This window comes from Emydura macquarii, unplaced genomic scaffold (assembly GCF_026122565.2).
Source record: "Emydura macquarii macquarii isolate MOO-44397 ecotype Brisbane River unplaced genomic scaffold, CSIRO-AGI_Emac_v2 contig_2681, whole genome shotgun sequence".
Lineage (NCBI taxonomy): Eukaryota > Metazoa > Chordata > Testudines > Chelidae > Emydura > Emydura macquarii.
The window spans coordinates 3,819,860-3,837,818 of record NW_027132818.1 but is presented as its reverse complement, the minus strand read 5'-3'; the positions used below and the strand labels follow the sequence as shown (position 1 = coordinate 3,837,818).

Genomic DNA, 17,959 nt, shown 5'->3' with positions numbered 1-17,959 from the left:
CCAGTTCTAGAAAGTTACAAACTCCCTTGCAGGAATATTAGAGATAAATACTATGTTGTCTTGTGATTCATTGACTAACATATAATCATCTTTCCTCCGCATTTGGAATGACAGCAAAGTATCATTTCCCTATCAGAAGAAAATATAATGTTCTGTCTAGGGGGCTGACCGTTCCTGCTGGAAATTAGATCTAGTTAGTAACTCTCTACCCCTCTTTTGCCTTAGAGAAAATTTCAAGCAGCTACAGAAAAGGTGCAGATCACTAGCAGGGGCTAGAGTCACAACTGTTTTCCACTCTTCCCAGATTTGGAGTCTGACAGGGGGCAGCTGTAATTCTCATCCAGACAGTCAGAACAGCTAGACTGTGTTTGACTGGTGAGGGACTATAAAAGGGCTCTTCTCAGCAGATAAGAGAGAAAAGATGATCCCAGGGAACAGACTTCTCAGAAGGTTATAGGTGTCAGAATTTGTTTAAATTAGTTTATTGATTTGCCTGGTTTTTCGCTGTGTGCTTGTTAACTGTACAAGGAAGAATTATGACTTAATTATATTTTGCTTGAGCCATAAAATAAGCTAGAGACAATTAGTCCACTCAAGGAAAAGGATTTTTTTTTAAAGGGAGGGGGTAAATAAACCCCCTCTTACTGCCCAAAGCTTCAGTTGGGACCTATTTATCCAATGGGCCTAGCTGTACTATACACACAAACACATTTCTGTACATACATGTTTTAAGGTCTTTATTTCTGATTTATTTATTTTTGGTTAAAGAGAGATTCCAGCCTTAAAACAATCTGTGATGCAGGCATATGCCTGATTCTGCTCTCAGAACTGAGTAGGAGCACACTGCACCTGTGTGGAGACTGAGGGTATGTCTACACTGATTCTGCTGTGTCAGGCTCTACAAATTGACACAGTGGGATCTATTGAGTGGGCAGTGGAAACCCACTCAATCGATCCCGGAAGTACTATCCATTCAACGCAGTAACTCCACCCCCCAGAAAAGAGCAACACTGTGTGGACGGTGGTAAGGAAGCATAAGTAAGTCTATGGGAGATATGCATTCTACAGTATGTAGCTTGTGTATCTCCCTTCGACCCAGCACAGCAGTGCAGACCAGGCCTCATTGTAGTCAACAGTCACCCCACTGTAGCACAGCATAGCTGCAGTGGTGATAGGGAGACAAAAATGCTTTTTCTTCCCACTTTTCTTCTTACATTCAGGCTGGTTTGGGAGGAAGGGGGACTAATCTCAACACTCGCTCCTCCCAATGTGGAATAGAGCTCTGCTCGATAGGTGCCACTCTCCCCTAGCAGGGGGAACTGGAGAGCAAGGATGAGCTTCTTTCTGCCAACATGCTGCCTCCCCAAAAGTTTATACAATGCTGATGGGGAGAGACTCCAGCTGGCCCCATTCCCAATGGACAGAGAAAAGGTACATCAGTAAGAGGGGACATAGAACCCTTGATATTGGGTGGCATACCCAGGTGTGGAGAATGCCTAGAGTCCCCGGGGAGGGACAGGACACAGGCCAAACATGCATCCCCAAACAGGGAACACACGCATCTTTATGTTTGCTTTATAAAACTTTCTTTCTTACATACAAGCTCTTTCATTGTATTGGTCAGTGGGTGTAAACATGGGCTATAAATGTATGTTGCAGCTTATTGGGGAGAGAGTGAAGGGGGTAAGTCTGTCCCATCAAGTAACTCTTTGTCCTCCCAATGTTTTGGTCAAAATTCGTCTCCTGCATTGCAAGAGCAGGGCCTTGGTTTGTACATAGATTAATTTAATGTGACACTTTATGATGATGTTATTTTTAAAAATTGTTTGAAAGACTGGTGATTTAGAGTTAAAAAGCAACATTTATAATTCATATGCCCCACATATAACGCTATCCTTTTAGCAATACCCTACCTCCATCAACAATCCATAAATATCCATGCCTCCTCCAGTATAAGCTATGAAGTCTCAACTATCTTATTGTAAGGATAGCAAAAAGCTAAAGAATTGTGGCTATTGGGATTACTTCAGTGCTGCTACATGATTTTGGCTTTGGTTTCTGCTCTTATGGGAAATCTTATATGCATTAAATAAGATTTATATATTTGCTATCAAGTTCTATTGGATGGTTTAAAAAGTCTCTAGAGGGAGGATATTGTTCTCTATTAAGTTTTATAGGTTTTCAGAATAATTTCTGCAGAACCCAGTTTAATTACTTAATTTCATCCCTATTAAATTATATAGGGCTTTCCAATAAGGCTACTGAGAATATTAAAGATCATGCCTTAGGTACAGATCTACCCTGCAATCATGAGTGACCAACATAATTATAGATCTCCATCTCTGCTTCAAGTGCCTTTTGACAGGCTGCTTCTTCCTTCATCTGCATTCCACAACAAGAGTGTCTCATAACCACCATTTCTTCTTCTACAAAAGCTTCAGAATCCACTTCTTTTATTTTGTTACCACACCCAAAACTTTGGTCCACACCCTGATTATCACTTCTTTGACTACAGTAGCCACATCCTCTATGTCCTTTTATCTTTTCCCTCTCCAATCCATTCAACATGATATCTTGCTTCCTTTCTCACAGCTCTGACCCATGACACATCCCTACTCGGTTCCCTGTTTCTTTCAAAAGAACATAAAAACGGCTATACGGGGTCAGATCAATGGTCCATTTAACCCAGTAGCCTATCTTCTGACAGTGGCCAATACCAGGTGCTTCAGAGGGAATGAATAGAACAGATAATCATCAAGTGATCCATCCCGTTGGCCATTCCCAGCCTCTGGCAAGCAGCAATCCCTGTCTATCCTGGCTAATAGCCATTGAGGCACCTAGCCTCTATGAATTAATCTAGTTGGTTGAATTGTGTTATAGTCTTGGCCTTCACAACATCGTCTGACAAAGAGTTCCACAGGTTGTCTGTGCATTGTGTGAAGAAATATTTCCTTTTGTTCATTTTAAACTTGCTACCTATTAATTTCATTTGGTGACCCCTAGTTTTTGTTATGAGTAAATAACACTTTCTTATTTACTTTCTCCACACCAGTCAGTATTTTGTCGACCTCCATCATATTCCCCCCTTAGCTGTCTCTTTTCCAAGTTGAAAAGTCCCAGTCTTATTAATCTCTCCACATATGGAAGTTTTTCCATACCCCTAATCAATTTAGTTGCCCTTTTCTGTGCCTTTTCCAATTCCAATATGTCTTTTTGAGATAGGGCAACCAGATCTGCACACAGTATTCAAGATGTGCATGTATCATGGATTTATAAAGAGGCAATACAATATTTTCTCTCTTATTATCTATACCTTTCCTAATAATTCCCAACATTCTGCTAGCTTTTATGACTGCCACTGCACATTGAGTGCACAGAATTGACTACACACAAGATCTCCTTCTTGAGTGGTAACAGCTAATTTAGACTCCATCATTTTATATGAATAGGTGGGAATATGTTTTCCAATGTGCATTACTTTGCATTCATCAACATTGAATTTCATCAGCCATTTCGTTGCCCAGTCACCCAGTTTTGTGAGATCCCTTTGTAACTCTTCACAGTCTGCTTTGGACTTAACTATTTTGAGTAGTTTTGTATCATCTGCAAATTTTGCCACCTCACTGTTTACCCCTTTTCCAGGTCATTTATGAATATGTTGAACAGTACTGGTCCTAGTACACACTCCTGGGGACACCACTATTTACCTCTCTCCATTCTGAAAATTGACCATATGTTCCTACCTTTTGTTTTCTAACTTTTAACCAGTTACTGATCCAGGAGAGGACCTTCCATTTTATCTCATGATAGCTTACTTTGCTTAAGAGCCTTTGGTGAGTGACCTTGTCAAAGGCTTTCTGAAAATCTAAGTGTACTATATCCACTGGAGCACCCTTGTCCACATGTTTGTTGACCCCCTCAAAGAATTCTAGTAGATTGGTGGGGCATAATTTCCATTTACAAAAACCATGTTGACTCTTCCACAGCAAAACATATTCGTCTATATAGTCTGATCTGATTCATCTGATAATTCTATTCTTTTTTATAGTTTCAACCAATTTGCCTGGTACTGAAGTTTGGCTTACCAGCCTGTAATTGCTGGGATCGCCTCTGGAGTCATTTTAAAAAATTGGCATCACATTAGCTATCCTCCAGTCATCTGGTACAGAAGCTGATTTAAATGATAGGTTACATACCAGTTGTTAGTTCTGCAATTTCACATTTGAGGTTCCTTCAGAACACTTGAGTGGATACTATCTGGTCCTGGTGACTTATTACTATTTAATTTATCAATTTGTTCCAAAACCTCCTCTATTGACACCTCAGTCTGGGATACTTCCTCAGATTTGTCACCTAAAAAGAATGGCTCAGGTTTGGGAATCTCCATCACATTCTCACCCATAAAGACCACTGCAAAGAATTAATTTAGTTTCTCTGCAATAGCCTTATCTTCCTATAGTACTCCCTTAGCATCTTGATCATTCAGTGGCCCCACTGGTTGTTTAGGATGTACACCTGCTTCTGATGTACTTAAAACAAATTTCTGTTACTTTTTGAGTCTTTGGCTAGCTGTTCTTCAAATTCTTTTATGGCCTTCCTAATTATATTTTTACACTTCACTTGCCAGAGTTTATGCTCCTTTCTATTTTCCTCAATAGGATTTAACTTCCACATTTTAAAGGATGCCTTTTTGCCTCTAATTGCTTCTTTTGCCTTGTTGTTCAGTCACGGTGGCACTGTTTTGGTCCTCTTACCATATTTTTTTAATTTGGGGATATACATTTAAATTGAACCCTTATTATGGTGTCTTTAAAAAGTTTCCATGCAACTTGCAGGGATTTCACTTTTGGGACTGTACCCTTTAATTTTTGTTTAACTAACTTCCTCATTTTTATATGGTTCCCTATTCTGAAATTAAATGCTACTGTAGTGGACTGCTTTGGTATCCCCCCTCCAGGGATGTTAAATTTTATTACATTATGGTCACTATTACCAAGTGGTTCAGCTATATTCACCTCTTGGACCAGATCCTATGCTCCATTTAGGGTTAAATAAAGAATTGCCTCTCCTCTTGTGGGCTCCAGGATTAGCTGCTCCAAGAAATAGTCATTTAGGGTGTCAAGAAACTTTATTTCTGCTTCCTGTCAATGAGGTTACATTTGCTCAGTCAATATGGGACTAGCTGAAGTCCCCCATTATTATTGAGTTTTTTATTTTTATAGCCTCTCCAATCTCCCTGAGCATTTCACAGTCACTATCACCATCCTGATCAGGTGGTCAGTAGTATATCCCTAGTGCTATATTCTTAATATTCAAGCACGGAATTACTATCCATAGAGAGTCTATGGCACAGTTTGGTTCATTTAAGATTTTTATTTCATTTGACTCTATGCTTTCTTTCACATATAGTGCCAGTACTACCTAGTCTGTCCTTCCAATATATTTGTAGCCTGGTAGTACTGTTTCCTATTGATTACCCTCATTCCATCAAGTTTCTGTAATGTCTACTATATCAATATCCTCATTTAATATAAGGCACTCAGGTTCACCCATCTTAGTATTTAGACTTCTAGAATTCGTATATAAGCACTTAAAAATTGTCACTTTTTAGCTGTCTTCCATTATATAATGTAATTGAATGGGGACTCTTTTTCATTTGACTGTTTCTCTTCAGATCCTACCCATATTTTATCCTCTTCCTTCCTCTTCTCCTTACTAGAATATAGAGAATCTCCATGAATAGATTCTCCCCTAAGGGATGTCTCTCTCTGAACCACATGTTCCTCCGCACCTGTTGGCTTTCCCTCAACCTTTAGTTTAAAAACTGCTCTACAAGTTTTATGTGCCAGAAATCCAGTTCCATTCCCTCTTTCCCAAAAGGTTCCCCAGTTCTTAATAAATCTAAACCCCTCCTCCCTACACCATCATCTCATCCACGCATTGAGACCCTGCAGTTCTGCCTGTCTAATTGGAAGCATTTCAGACACTGGACTTCAATCTCTGACCTAGCAGCCTAAATTTGACCTCTCTCCTATCCTTCCCTATGTCATTGGTACCTACATATACCATGACCACCAGCTCCTCCCCAGTACTACACATAAATCTGTCTAGATGTCTCGAGAGATCCACAATCTTCGCACCTAGCAGGCAAATCACCATGCAGTTCTCTTGGTCATCGCAAACCCAGCTATGTTTCTAATGATAGAGCCCCCCACTACTATTACCTGTCTTTTCCTAATAACTGGAGTTCCCTCCCCCAGACAGGTAGCCTCAGTGCAAGAGAATACCTTGACATCATCTGGAAGGAGGGTCTCAACTATGGGATAGTTTCCCTCTGCTCCAGCTTGATGTTTTCCTTTCCTGAGACTTTCATCCTCCTCAACAGCACAGAGTCTGTGAGACCGGGGGTGGGACCAGTCTACTGTGTCCTGGAAAGTCTCATCTATGTACCTCTCTGTCTCCCTTAGCTCCTGAAGTTCAACCACCTTGGTCTCCAAAGCCTGTACACAGCTCTGTGGGCCAGGAGCTCCTTGGACCGAATGCACACATATGCCATCCACCCATAGGGCAGGTAATCATACATGTTGCATTCAGTGCAATAAACTGGATAGCCCCTATTCTGTTGCTGGACTTCTGCATGCATTCTCTTTTTACTCCTGCAGCTCTTTCTTTTATTGTTGTTTGTTTTTATCAGGGGAGAGGGGTGTTATTGTCTTTAGTTTACAGAATGTTGAAGTGTATCTACCTCTCCACTATCCCACTCAATTCCCTTGTGAAACTCCCGTTAGCTTACCGTGATCACTTAGGAGTGGGCTTTTTAAACCCTGGTTCTCCCTGAGTAGCCCTACCCTTCTGGTTAAGGGTTGATGGGTGCTAAAGGGCTTGGGAGTTAAAGCCTCATTAAGAAGTTCTCAGCCTTGACTAGAAGGCCACTAAGATCAGTACATGGTTCCCCAAACAACAGATCATATGATATACTTCAGTCAAGCACACCACAAACACAAATACACACACTACAGACAACACTCACACCAAGGGTCATGTAGTTGCTCCTTCTTCACCTAGAGAACTCCCTCACAAAACTCCCCAGTTAGCTGCCCCTGTTCACTTGCCCCTATTTCCACAGTCCACTTCATGTTCCTTATTTTCACTTTCAATTCTTTGCAGAGCATCTCTCCTGCCTGCATCCTATCACTTGTCTCCTCCCTGCACGCTATGATTTGCCAGTGTAGCCCACCACAGTGCACCTTTTGGCTCCTCCCATTTTCTTGACTGTAGTTATTTTTTCATAAACAATCTACTATGCTTGAAATACTCCCCACCTCTACCTGTGTGCCAGGTAACCTTTGTCACTTCCTTCATATCCCTTGAAACTGACTTCTTTTGCTTAGCCTTCCACTGCAAAACTCATTCCTGTGCCATCTATTCCTGCTCTTCAGAACAACCAACCTGTGTACCAAAAAATAAATCAAATTGCATGACTTCCTGGGGCTCCCTTGCCGGCTCTCAGCTGTATTATGTCTGAGGTAGGCCCTCAACCTGTAAGCCAATGTATGTGGGGCTATGTAGCGCCTCACTGAAGTCACTGGATGTCTGCCTGTGCTGATCAGCTTGCAGGACTGGGGCCTAAGGCCTCAATTCCACAAAGATTTACACACCTACTTAACTTCATGCACTGAGTAGTCCCTTTGAAGTAAACTCACTACATAAATTTAAGATGGTGCATATGTCTTTAAGGAACTGGGGCATTAGATTGCAATCTCTTTGGGACAGGAATCTTTATATTTAGCTCTATCTATAGCAGTGGCGCTGTAGAAATACATAGTACACAACAGTAAATAAGAACCTTTTCTTTGATGCTAATTTCGCTGGTTGTTTTCTCCAGCTCAGAGTTTGAAATTTGGCAAGTTACAGTGAGTGGGCCAAATTTGCCCCATTACACTGGTGTGAATCCAGATTTGTTCTGTTGTCTTCAGTGGAATTACTTCAGACGCATCCTGGTGTAACTCAGCTTAATTTGACCCAATAGATTTTATGGAGAGAATTACTTGATTTAAGCAAGTCACTGGGCACTTGGAAAATGGCCCTTACATTTAGACATCAGGTTAACAAAAATTGAAACAAGACATATTAAAAATAATGAAACATTCCTTTCACCACAACAGATCCAAAGTTATGACTATGGTTGCAAATCTTCTTCATTGGTGCAACCCAAATTCTCATCAGAAACGTAGCACTGCACAGCTCCAACGTGCTGTAAAACTCAACAGAGTATTCTGTGCTTATATGAGTTGCTCTGTACCTACTATCTCTGACATCAGATCTACAGCTTAATCCACATGCATGCAGTTTTATTGTTTCCCAGCAAATGAAAACCAGATGGCATGATATCTTTGAGAATGAGAAATTAGCATTTTTTCCCCTCTTACCTGCTTAAGGATTTCTGCTGCTGTTTCATGTGAGCAATCAAATATCACATAGAACTCCTTGCCTTTCTTCATCTCCTTGAGTAAAGGCCTGGCATCTTTATTCCCAGAGGGCAACTGACGGATTTTGATTTTAATGTTATATCTAGAAGGGGCTTTGATGAGCTCTTGCAGGCGAATTAGACCTAGAAAATGACAACCAATCATACAGTTGACTGTTCTGTGGAATGAGTATTTATTGCCACTTACACGGAGTCTATATTCCCAATATAGTTCAAGCTGCCACCCATCTAAAGGTTAGCTGTTAACTTTTCATTTGTTATCTTTCTTGCTGGTTTCTTATGTTTTCCCTTCATGGGCATATTTACCTTGGAAACATAAACTCTACTAATAGGTTGGAATTTTTCTGAGATATAATTCTTTCTCTCTGGCCTCTAATCATAAACATCACTGTTAAACAAAGCAAACCTCGAATTGTGTGAACCTTTTGTAGATGTTCATTTGTAACTTCAAAGGTGGGCAAATAATAAAACAAGTTCAGTTGACAGCATATCCATCTAAGTTCACTTAAAATCCAGTAGATTAGGATGGGTGGCATTTACTAATATTTATGTATAGGCATTTCTGTGGTGCTTATCACTCTAATGTCAGAGTACCTTGCACTACCTCTGAAGTAGGGGATTATAATTCATTATCTTTTTTGAAGAAATTGAGGCATAGTGAAGTTGTCTTGTATAACATCACACAGGAAGAGTGATACAGTGAACATCTCCTGACACCCAGTTCTGCACCTTAATCACAAGACCAACCTCCTTCTAATGCTATCTGTACATGCCTAACTTGATTTCCAGGGCCTTAAAAACTCAGGTCTTTTGATTTAGGACCAGATCTTCAGCTGGTGTAAATCTGTACAGTTTAAGTGAAGTCAGTGGAGCTGTGCTTACCACAGTTGAGGATCTGCCACAACTACCTAAATAGAGTACACTGCTTACTAACTACCTAGCTCAGTGGAGGTCCCTGCTCTTCAAAGAACTCTGGAATATTTTTAAGTGTGTCATTGCTTTCTGTTTCTAATTATGCATGCACCTGAATTTTCCAGAAAAAACATGATGAACTCCTGCTGAGTGAAAGTAAAAGTGGTCTGATGGGGTGAGCTCCACACTGGCCATGCAAGAGTTGAATTTGGCCAGGTGGGGCCCAATCAGCTAATTAGGCTGCAAACAGGAGAGCTTTAGGTTGGAGGCAGTTAATTAGAGAGATGATCACCTGTGCAGGTAGCAGGCTACAGATGGGGGCTGCTACTGAGGAGAAATGGTAGTCCCTCCCTGAAAAGAGGGTTCTTGGAGCTAGTACATCCAGGGAGAAAAGGGGAACCAGTGTGGTAGGAAACAGCTGAGGGAAGAGGTCATGGGAGTAGACTGAGGAAGTCCAGAACTGCTGAGATGAGAGTCTCTAGATTGGAACCTGGAGAAAAGGGTGGGTCCAGGTTTCCCTGCTAGCCACTGAAGGTGTGGCATAGACCTGAGGTTGGGAATGGGAAGACTACCTCAGACTCCTGATGGCCTGCATCCTGGAAGAAGGAATGTTGAGTGACCTAGATGGAGGGCTCAGTCACAAAGGAAACATGGGGGATCTGGAAGTGAGGATGGAGCTCCAGACCAGAATGAGAGCCAGAGTAATGGTGTGCAAACCATTGAAGGGGGTGTCTACCTCAGGGGCTAATCCCCTGAGTGATCCGGAAGAGGCCCTAGACTAGTGGTGAGTGGTGTGCCCTGTGATGGTCTTTAAAAAGAATAGAATAAAAGCAAGAGACACCTATTAAGAGAAGCTAACAAATAGTAATTATGAAAATGAGCCCTTCAGTAAGTCAGTGTGAGGGGTTATATATTTGATTTACCTTGTTTGAACCTACTTGGCTTAATGATTCTCTAGTCTAAGTGCTATACTAATGCAAGGCAAACTGCAATATAAAGTACCACTCTGTTTCCTCTTATATTAACTGAGGATTACTACATTGCCTGGTGCTGGCATTTACTCATGGACTCATATTTATGTTGGGGAAAATGACTTTTTTTCTCTTGTACTGGTTCTGTGCTTTACATTTTTTTTTTTTTTTTTTTTAAAGCATCAACAGCCAATATAGCCATTATGAGTATTTAAATGGAAATCATTGTAGGCACTGTAAGAGACTACAAGCTGGCTTCCAGCCAGGCTCCTAGATTCATTGTTATGAGAATGGAGCACAGGCTTCTGAAATCAACTAACAAGCAGGGGAGTTTATATAATTTGGCTGTAAACTTGTAGTTTGGCTGTATCAAGTGTTTTGTTGCAAACTGTGGTGCTCCAGCTGCTATGACAAAAATGATTTTAACAAAAAATTGTGATTCAGAGAAAAATAACTTCTGACGTGTGGAGACAATAATACCCAAGCCCAAACATTGTTTTGTTTAAATATGTTCTGCAGCAACAGGATTTATGCTACAGTTGTAGGAGAATTGTGGGATCAAGAATGGGATTTGCTGGAGAAAATGACTCAGCATGGCAGGGTTGGAAGAAAACAGCCTAGCTCCCTCAGAATGCACTGTGGGAGAGGAAGGCTTTCACGATTGTCTGTGGTCTTCCTGATGCAAAAGCAGAATTAAAACCAAAACAAAAATGTATTTCTTCTCTGACCTACTCTATCCTGGCTCCTAGGAGTGATAGCTAAGTATTCTGGGCCAAATGAAAGGGCAAGGTGCAACTTCAGGGAAACAAAGAAATTGAAGAAGCACTTATGTCTGAAAGGGGCTGTTATTTTAAGAAGAGCCAAAACCCCACAAAAAGTGACTGGAAGTAATCAATAGCAAAGAGAATTATCTTTAGAAAGAAAAGTGGGTGTGAGGTTAATTACTTTCTTTTCTCCCCCATCAAAACCTAGATCTTTACATCAAAATTTGATGGTATACAATTTTCAACTTTAAAAATTAAAGCGTATTAGCTGGGCAAATGCAGCACTTAGAATTTCAGCTTCTGTTACTTTTATGGTAATATCTCAAAAGATCAAGCTCAATTTGGAAAATTTTATGAATTGGCAATCAAAGCTGGTGATGTTAGTGGAATGGAATCAGGGTTCATGGCTCTATGCCTTAAAAGAGATGATAGGCCATGAAGGGCCTGAAAAGTGATATATGCATTATGTGGAGTTAGTGGAAGGATGCAAAGCAATGAGCGAGAAAATGAATGGCTTTAAGTGGGAAAGGTGGTACCTGACAAGAAGAGTCAAAATGTGCAAAATTTGCAGCAGTCAAAATGTGAAATAATGAGGACTTGTAGGAGAATTTTAGCTATATGGCTAGAGCGGAAAGGCTGGATCTTAAAAATTTTGTGTGTAATTCTTAGGGATGGAAATTATATCCTGAACAGTTGCATTCTTAATTTCTTTTGTAGATTCATATGGTCATTCACCAAAACACTAGAGTCGCATTGTGGATAAGGAATAGTCATCAAATGGTGGTGGTTCTAATGGGGTTCCACAGGGATCAGTACTAGGCTTGATCCAGAAGCAAATATAAAATCATTGCTGATGTAATTTGTGGATGACACGAAGATTGATGGAATGGTAAATAATGATGAGGATGGGGCAGTCATACAGAGCAATCTAGGTTACTCCTTAGCCTGTACCTACTCCAACAAATGCAAACGTTAATTATCTACTTACTAAACTAGTATTGTTAAGGTCCAGTTTTATATAAAACACTTCCTGATTGGTGCTTTCAACTAGAAGCCAGTTCCTTAGCTGGGGTAAAACCACATCTCTCTGTGGAAGAACTTGTCAAAAGTTCCGACAAACTTATAACATGGAATTCGAGAGACAGTGTCATAGGGTAATGGATTGGGAGTCAAGAGATCTGGGTTCTAGTTCCACCTCTGCCACTCAGCTGCATTTTGTTGCTGGGCAAATGACTTGATCACTCTGTGGCTTTGTCCCCTTCCCATCCTTTGGCTGTCTTATCCATTTGAAAGAATATAAGCTCTTTACTGTGTGTTTGCACAGTAGCTAGCACAATACGAGGTGCAACTGTAATACAAGTAACAATAAAAGTGCTCTTAATGTACACTTAATTTCTAAGAAAAAATGAGGTTTGCTGTTTTCCTACAGGCTTAGTAATTTTTTCTTTTTATAGTGTAGTAGTTTTTTTAAAAGCCTGAGCCAAGCAGCATTATTCCCCCTCAGAATCCAAAGGTGTCCTCTTTTTTTATTGATAGTGCTTGACTTGTTTGTTCTGCCGACTCTCATTTAATGTCACAATTGATTATTCATTTACATTGTAAATATTCTGCAGATGAAATCTTTAACATTAATCATCTCTGTAACATGAATAAGCAAGACTTAAATGTTTTTAATGCTAATTGGATAATATATTGCTCGATTGAAACAAATTTACATTTATTTATTCATAAATATATTTTGGCATCCTGTCCTGTGAATCCAACAAAATACTGATGAGCTAGAATTACCTTACTGGGAAAGAAAATGACCACTAAACCCCAGTCTGTTTCTCCCCCTCCCCCACCCCCTTTTTTGTACTCCCACTCGCCAGGTAAATTCTGTAAGTAAAGGGAAAGCAGAATATTCATGTTCAGACCTGCCATGTGATCTGAAATGAGACTTTTGTTCTTTGTACTGCCATCAATAGTATAGAAAACAAGATAAATGTCTGATTCTGAAAATTCCAGATATGGTTAACAAGGGATTCTGTATTCATGATCTGTTCTATGGCATACATTTTATAATAGAAATTATCAGTTTTGAACAACCCATTTAAAGACTTTGTGGTCATTACTAAGAGACTTGGATTGTACAGAATAAGGGTGGATAAATAAGTATCAAAGGATCTATTTAGATACTACTTGAACGCCTGTAGTGGTGTGAAAGTCCTACTATCTTTCTATGGAAACCCAATAGACAATGTAAGAAAAAGATGAAGTCATATGGTCAGCAGTGCAATATCACACTGGTGGGGGGGCATTGTGGCAGATTAATGGTGGACGTTTCAGAAGTGCTTCATGTTAAACTATGTCTTCACCGCAAAAAAGATGGAATTTTTTGGTTTTTTACTGCGGGATAACGAACACATGCTAACTATTCCACTGTAACAATCCTAGCAGAAACAAGGCAATAAACTAGGTGAGAGGTAACTAGGTGAAGTCAACACCTAGTCTCACCTAGTTTACCTCACAATAAAATACAGTGCCTTGTCTCCACTAAGATTTTAGAGTTGACTAGCAAATGCTCGTTAGCTTTTGCGCTATAAAAGCACATAGTTTCTGACAGTGAAGATGAAGACTTAGCATAACTGTGCCATTGATGTTAGTTAGCCTAAAATGGAGCACTTTTTTTAAAAATCCCATCCTAAAGTTGTAAGCCAAATACCTTGACCCCTGATATAGCAGGGACTGTATTGCTAAAGACTCCATCCTCCTCTAGCTGTGTTCTTAGAAGCAGTACCTATGGATTCCTGTGAGATGAAGATGTATCCAGTGTTCCTTGGGCATTGGTGGTAGACTCCACTCTGAAGCATTTTCTTAGCCAAAGCTCTTAACTAATGTAACTGAGAAGGTTTTGACTAAGTAAGGACTTTAAAATGGGATTACTTTCAACTGGTTGTTGGAAGCTGAGGTTATGCAACTTCAGATTTGATTTTTGCTTACACTAAGAGTATGTGTATGAGTGTGTGCTGCATTTTGTCTACAATGCACGTCTGATTTAATCAGCTCAATTCCCCTGGCCTCTGCATTGTTCTTGGAAGCATGGTAAAGAATCACCTTCTGTTGTTCAGAGTGTTACCCTTAAATGTGACTCTGAATTTCTGGAGTACCCACATGAAAAAAAGTGTCCATATGCATTTTTGCTTGGAGTGCCTGTGTTTTGTGATCTGACAGTTTGTAATTTCTATAAGCTGTAAATGGAATGTTGCATATAAACTTTTCTTGCAACAGATGGGTTGTAGACCCTGAACTTTAAGACTATGTCTGCACTTTGGTTTAGACTATGCCTGCGACGATATTCAAACATTTATTGTAAGGATGGTTGTGCCATCGTTTCAATGGCTGATGTAGTACCAGGACCTTTTTCTGAGAAACAGGTCTTAAAATGGTTCTATAGAGTACCTGATGGGATGTAGATTGGCTACATGATTCTCAATAACTGAATCTTTTTCCACATCAGTTAAGGGAATGGCAGTGGTTGAAATATGGCTGCTGCTATATCAGCATGGTTTTAACCATCAGGTTGGCAAAGTCTAACATCTGCCACCATGGTCTAAATGGGTTGATGATCAGATCCATGGCAAATCTAGCCTCTTTCAAATATTTAAGAATTCCTAAGGAGCATTCAGGGTTAATTTTCAGTTTTCTGGAAACACTTCACCATATTTCCATGAAGGAGGAAGTTGCCCCAAATCCCTTGTTTCACTGAACAAAAGGGTACATGCTATTGATACTGATCTTCTATGGTATCCCACTGCACAGCAAGGAAAGTGCCATCCACATACCACAGTTTGCACATGGGGAAGGGTGTTTCCCCACAAAGGCGCAAACATTCTTTTGTTTCATTCCCTGGGGGAGCAGCATCTGCAGCAACTGGAGAATTTACATCCTGGCTTTCATATACTCAATTGTTAACCAGGCCGGTGGCTGCAGGAGACACCGATATCATCCACGTTATAAAAGTGTTTCAGATGGAGTTACTAAACTCTCCTACATACGATTACTTCAAGGTCAGCTAGGCATCAGTGCTATTTGAAACATGTCATTCATAGACTCCAAGGCCAGAAGGGACCATTGTGGTCATCTAGTCTGACCACCTATCTAACACAGGCCATAGAACTTCCCCACAATTCCTAGAACATATTCAGACAGATTATCACTCAGCATAGTCTGTGGTGAATTGCTATTAGAATCTGTAGTATTGTTCTCACTGGTGAAAACCACAATATCATTTATAGAAGTGATCTAACCATGTTCTTTCTGTATGGAAAGCACTGGATGGTACTGTGAGGGTGGTAGCACTTGAATGTGCAGCTTTGAATTCTGATTAATAGAAAAACCTGTAAAAGTGTTTTAAGTGATCAGTTACTACACTACCTCCTAGGAGATTTCTCCTATATGTCACATTCCACTACCTTGAGTTTTCTTGAAACAAAATCTTTATATGTAATGATACCCCAGTAGTAACTTACCTGTACTGTCTTCATATACTACTGTCACTATTTTCCAGTTGTAATATAGTACCAAATCCAAAATTGCCCTACTGATGGCTGCATAGTCTGGATAGAGGTTGATATAAAATGTATCTTTGTTATCCACTGTAGGGTGCTTCCATCGGGTCTGTATGTGTGGAACTTCAAGTGCATTGCAAATAGACTGCACTGCACTGATGGAGGAACTGTGGGAGGGTCCAAACAGTGCAGCTACACCAAGCGCAAGCTGATCACATGCTGAGAAAGAGAGGAAGGGGTAGGGGGGAAGAGCTGTAAATGATCTGTAAAGTCAGGAATGTGCTGCTATCATTTTTGATACATTTCATGTATTGAAAGGCAAGTGATAGGTGCCTTCTTGGTGGACCTTCTCAAATGCAGCAACCTGAGTATAGATGAGCAGTATATCACAGAATCAACTTGCTTCATAAGATGACTTCATTACCTTTGATCAGACTGAGCTGAAATCCCTCGCTCAGTGTAGTGTTATCCTGGAGAAACCTAGACCTATTCTGACAACCTATATGTCAAATGAACTAAGTTTCATGCCAGATTTGGCAATGAAAAGATTCATTTAGTTGCAAAATACACACTATAAAGCTTCCTAGATGATTGGCAAACTGCTCCAGAATGAGTTAGTTCGTTAATCTCAAGCCAAAGAGTTTATAAAGAGGCAAGAGCATTGTGATTCATGATGTAACTTTCTTGCTGTACATTAAGGGTCTGGGACTTTACTACCATAAAAACCGAAAAGGAGATTTGCTGTATATTGACATTTTAAAAAATGAATTAACATGCCAAACAAATGTTGACTTCTAGTGTTGAAGTAACTTTAATGCATATTGGACCCAGTCTTGCTCCCACTGGGTCAATAGCAAAATTCCAATTGAAATTAACAAAAGCAGGCTCATTATTGTAGTAAGAAGTGAGAACGCCGTATCACAACTATATTGTAAGGAAAAAAAATAAGATTCTGGAAATAAAACCTACCAAAGCTGGATACTTTACAATAACGTATACTATTTCCAGAGATGTAAAGAAAGGTTGGTTTTTCTATTTACCTATGTCCCTCTCCTTTCTTCCTCAGGCTAATCCTTCTAAAATGCAACAAAATTCACAGTTCTTGTAAATGAGTTTAAAATATTTTGCAACTAGATTTCTAATAAGATTTATATTTTTATGGGTTGTGGTGAAACTATTCCACATGGCCTGAAGTGATCTGATTCTTTGTTGGAAATGTTGAAATTTATTGCAATTGCTTGAAATGCTAGAATATCCACACCTCCAGTGAACTGAGCTCTTCTCTACTAATATTTAGCTCTGTGACTGGTCAAATTTAGCACTGGTCAAATGTGACAGAAAATCACTTTCTCTTTTCTCAGCCTACAAATGAACATTTTACACACAGCATGAAACATGGCTTTCCAAGGTTTAATTTGCAAGCCTTCTTAAAGGATTATGGGTATTGATGTCCAAAGCATAAACATGCTATCAATATTTTGAGGACAAAAAAGTTAACTTATTTTCTGTGTTTTTGAATGAGTTTTACAACAGTATTTCTAATCTTCTGATTTAGATATAGATTTTCTAGGTGCTTCCTCAGTAGCCACAGTGTAAGATCTTTTATAGAATCTGAAATTTTGTCTACACCTGCCATGACCTACGTAGTATTCATAAATCCAGCAATGACATTTTGAAAAGCAATTTAACAAACTAAAGTACTGTCTTACAAGAGAATCTTATGTCTTGTCTGAAACAGCTCACTCTTTTCAGTTTACATTGAGTAAATTACATTGAATGCTATGAGGCAAGTATACTAATAGTTTGGACATTTGAAAGGCAACAGCGTGCTTGTGTTCCTAACAAGCTTCATGTCGTGAGTCTGCATATCTATTTCAATAACCTGAGCTTGCCTTCTAGCAAACTAACCTTGTGCATTTGCTTTCATAATAATCCATCTTGTTTTAATGAATGAACTGCAACACACATCCTCAAAATTCTTGGTGACTTATGGCTCCTTTTCCGAGCTTGTTTCAATCAAATTATGTGACAGTGCCTTAATTCAGGGAACTGAATTACTGTCTATGGACTCTTAGCATACTTTAAGGAAGTCTGCTAGAGGTGAATGATTAGGCTGTATCTAAGGAAACAAGTAACAGTCCCAAATGAGTTTTCACCTTTTAGTCTGCATGTGTTACCTGAGGTGTCTTCTGTTTAGGGATAATAAATGGATGAGAATGTGTATTTCTTTTTCAAGCTCAATTTTTATAAATGGTTAGAAAAGAGCAACCTGTC

At 39.7% G+C, this 17,959-nt stretch overlaps 1 protein-coding gene and 1 long non-coding RNA gene across 3 annotated transcripts in view; one reads left to right on the top strand and one right to left on the bottom strand.

Annotated features, from left to right (window-relative positions):
* GRIK1 (glutamate ionotropic receptor kainate type subunit 1) overlaps nucleotides 1-17,959 on the bottom strand; it is a 204,089-nt gene that overhangs the window by 86,276 nt on the left and 99,854 nt on the right. For both annotated transcript variants that reach the window (XM_067565620.1, XM_067565622.1), the window contains exons 3-4: nucleotides 15,647-15,904; nucleotides 8,430-8,611 (exon numbers count right to left, since the gene is read on the bottom strand). In XM_067565620.1, the coding sequence (XP_067421721.1) occupies nucleotides 8,430-8,611; nucleotides 15,647-15,904 (440 nt within the window). The remainder of the gene's footprint in view (nucleotides 1-8,429; nucleotides 8,612-15,646; nucleotides 15,905-17,959) is intronic.
* Nucleotides 9,773-17,959, top strand: part of LOC137164681 (uncharacterized) — a 210,377-nt gene continuing 202,190 nt past the window's right edge. Inside the window, exon 1 of the long non-coding RNA XR_010923157.1 lies at nucleotides 9,773-9,902. This is a non-coding gene — a long non-coding RNA (uncharacterized lncRNA). The remainder of the gene's footprint in view (nucleotides 9,903-17,959) is intronic.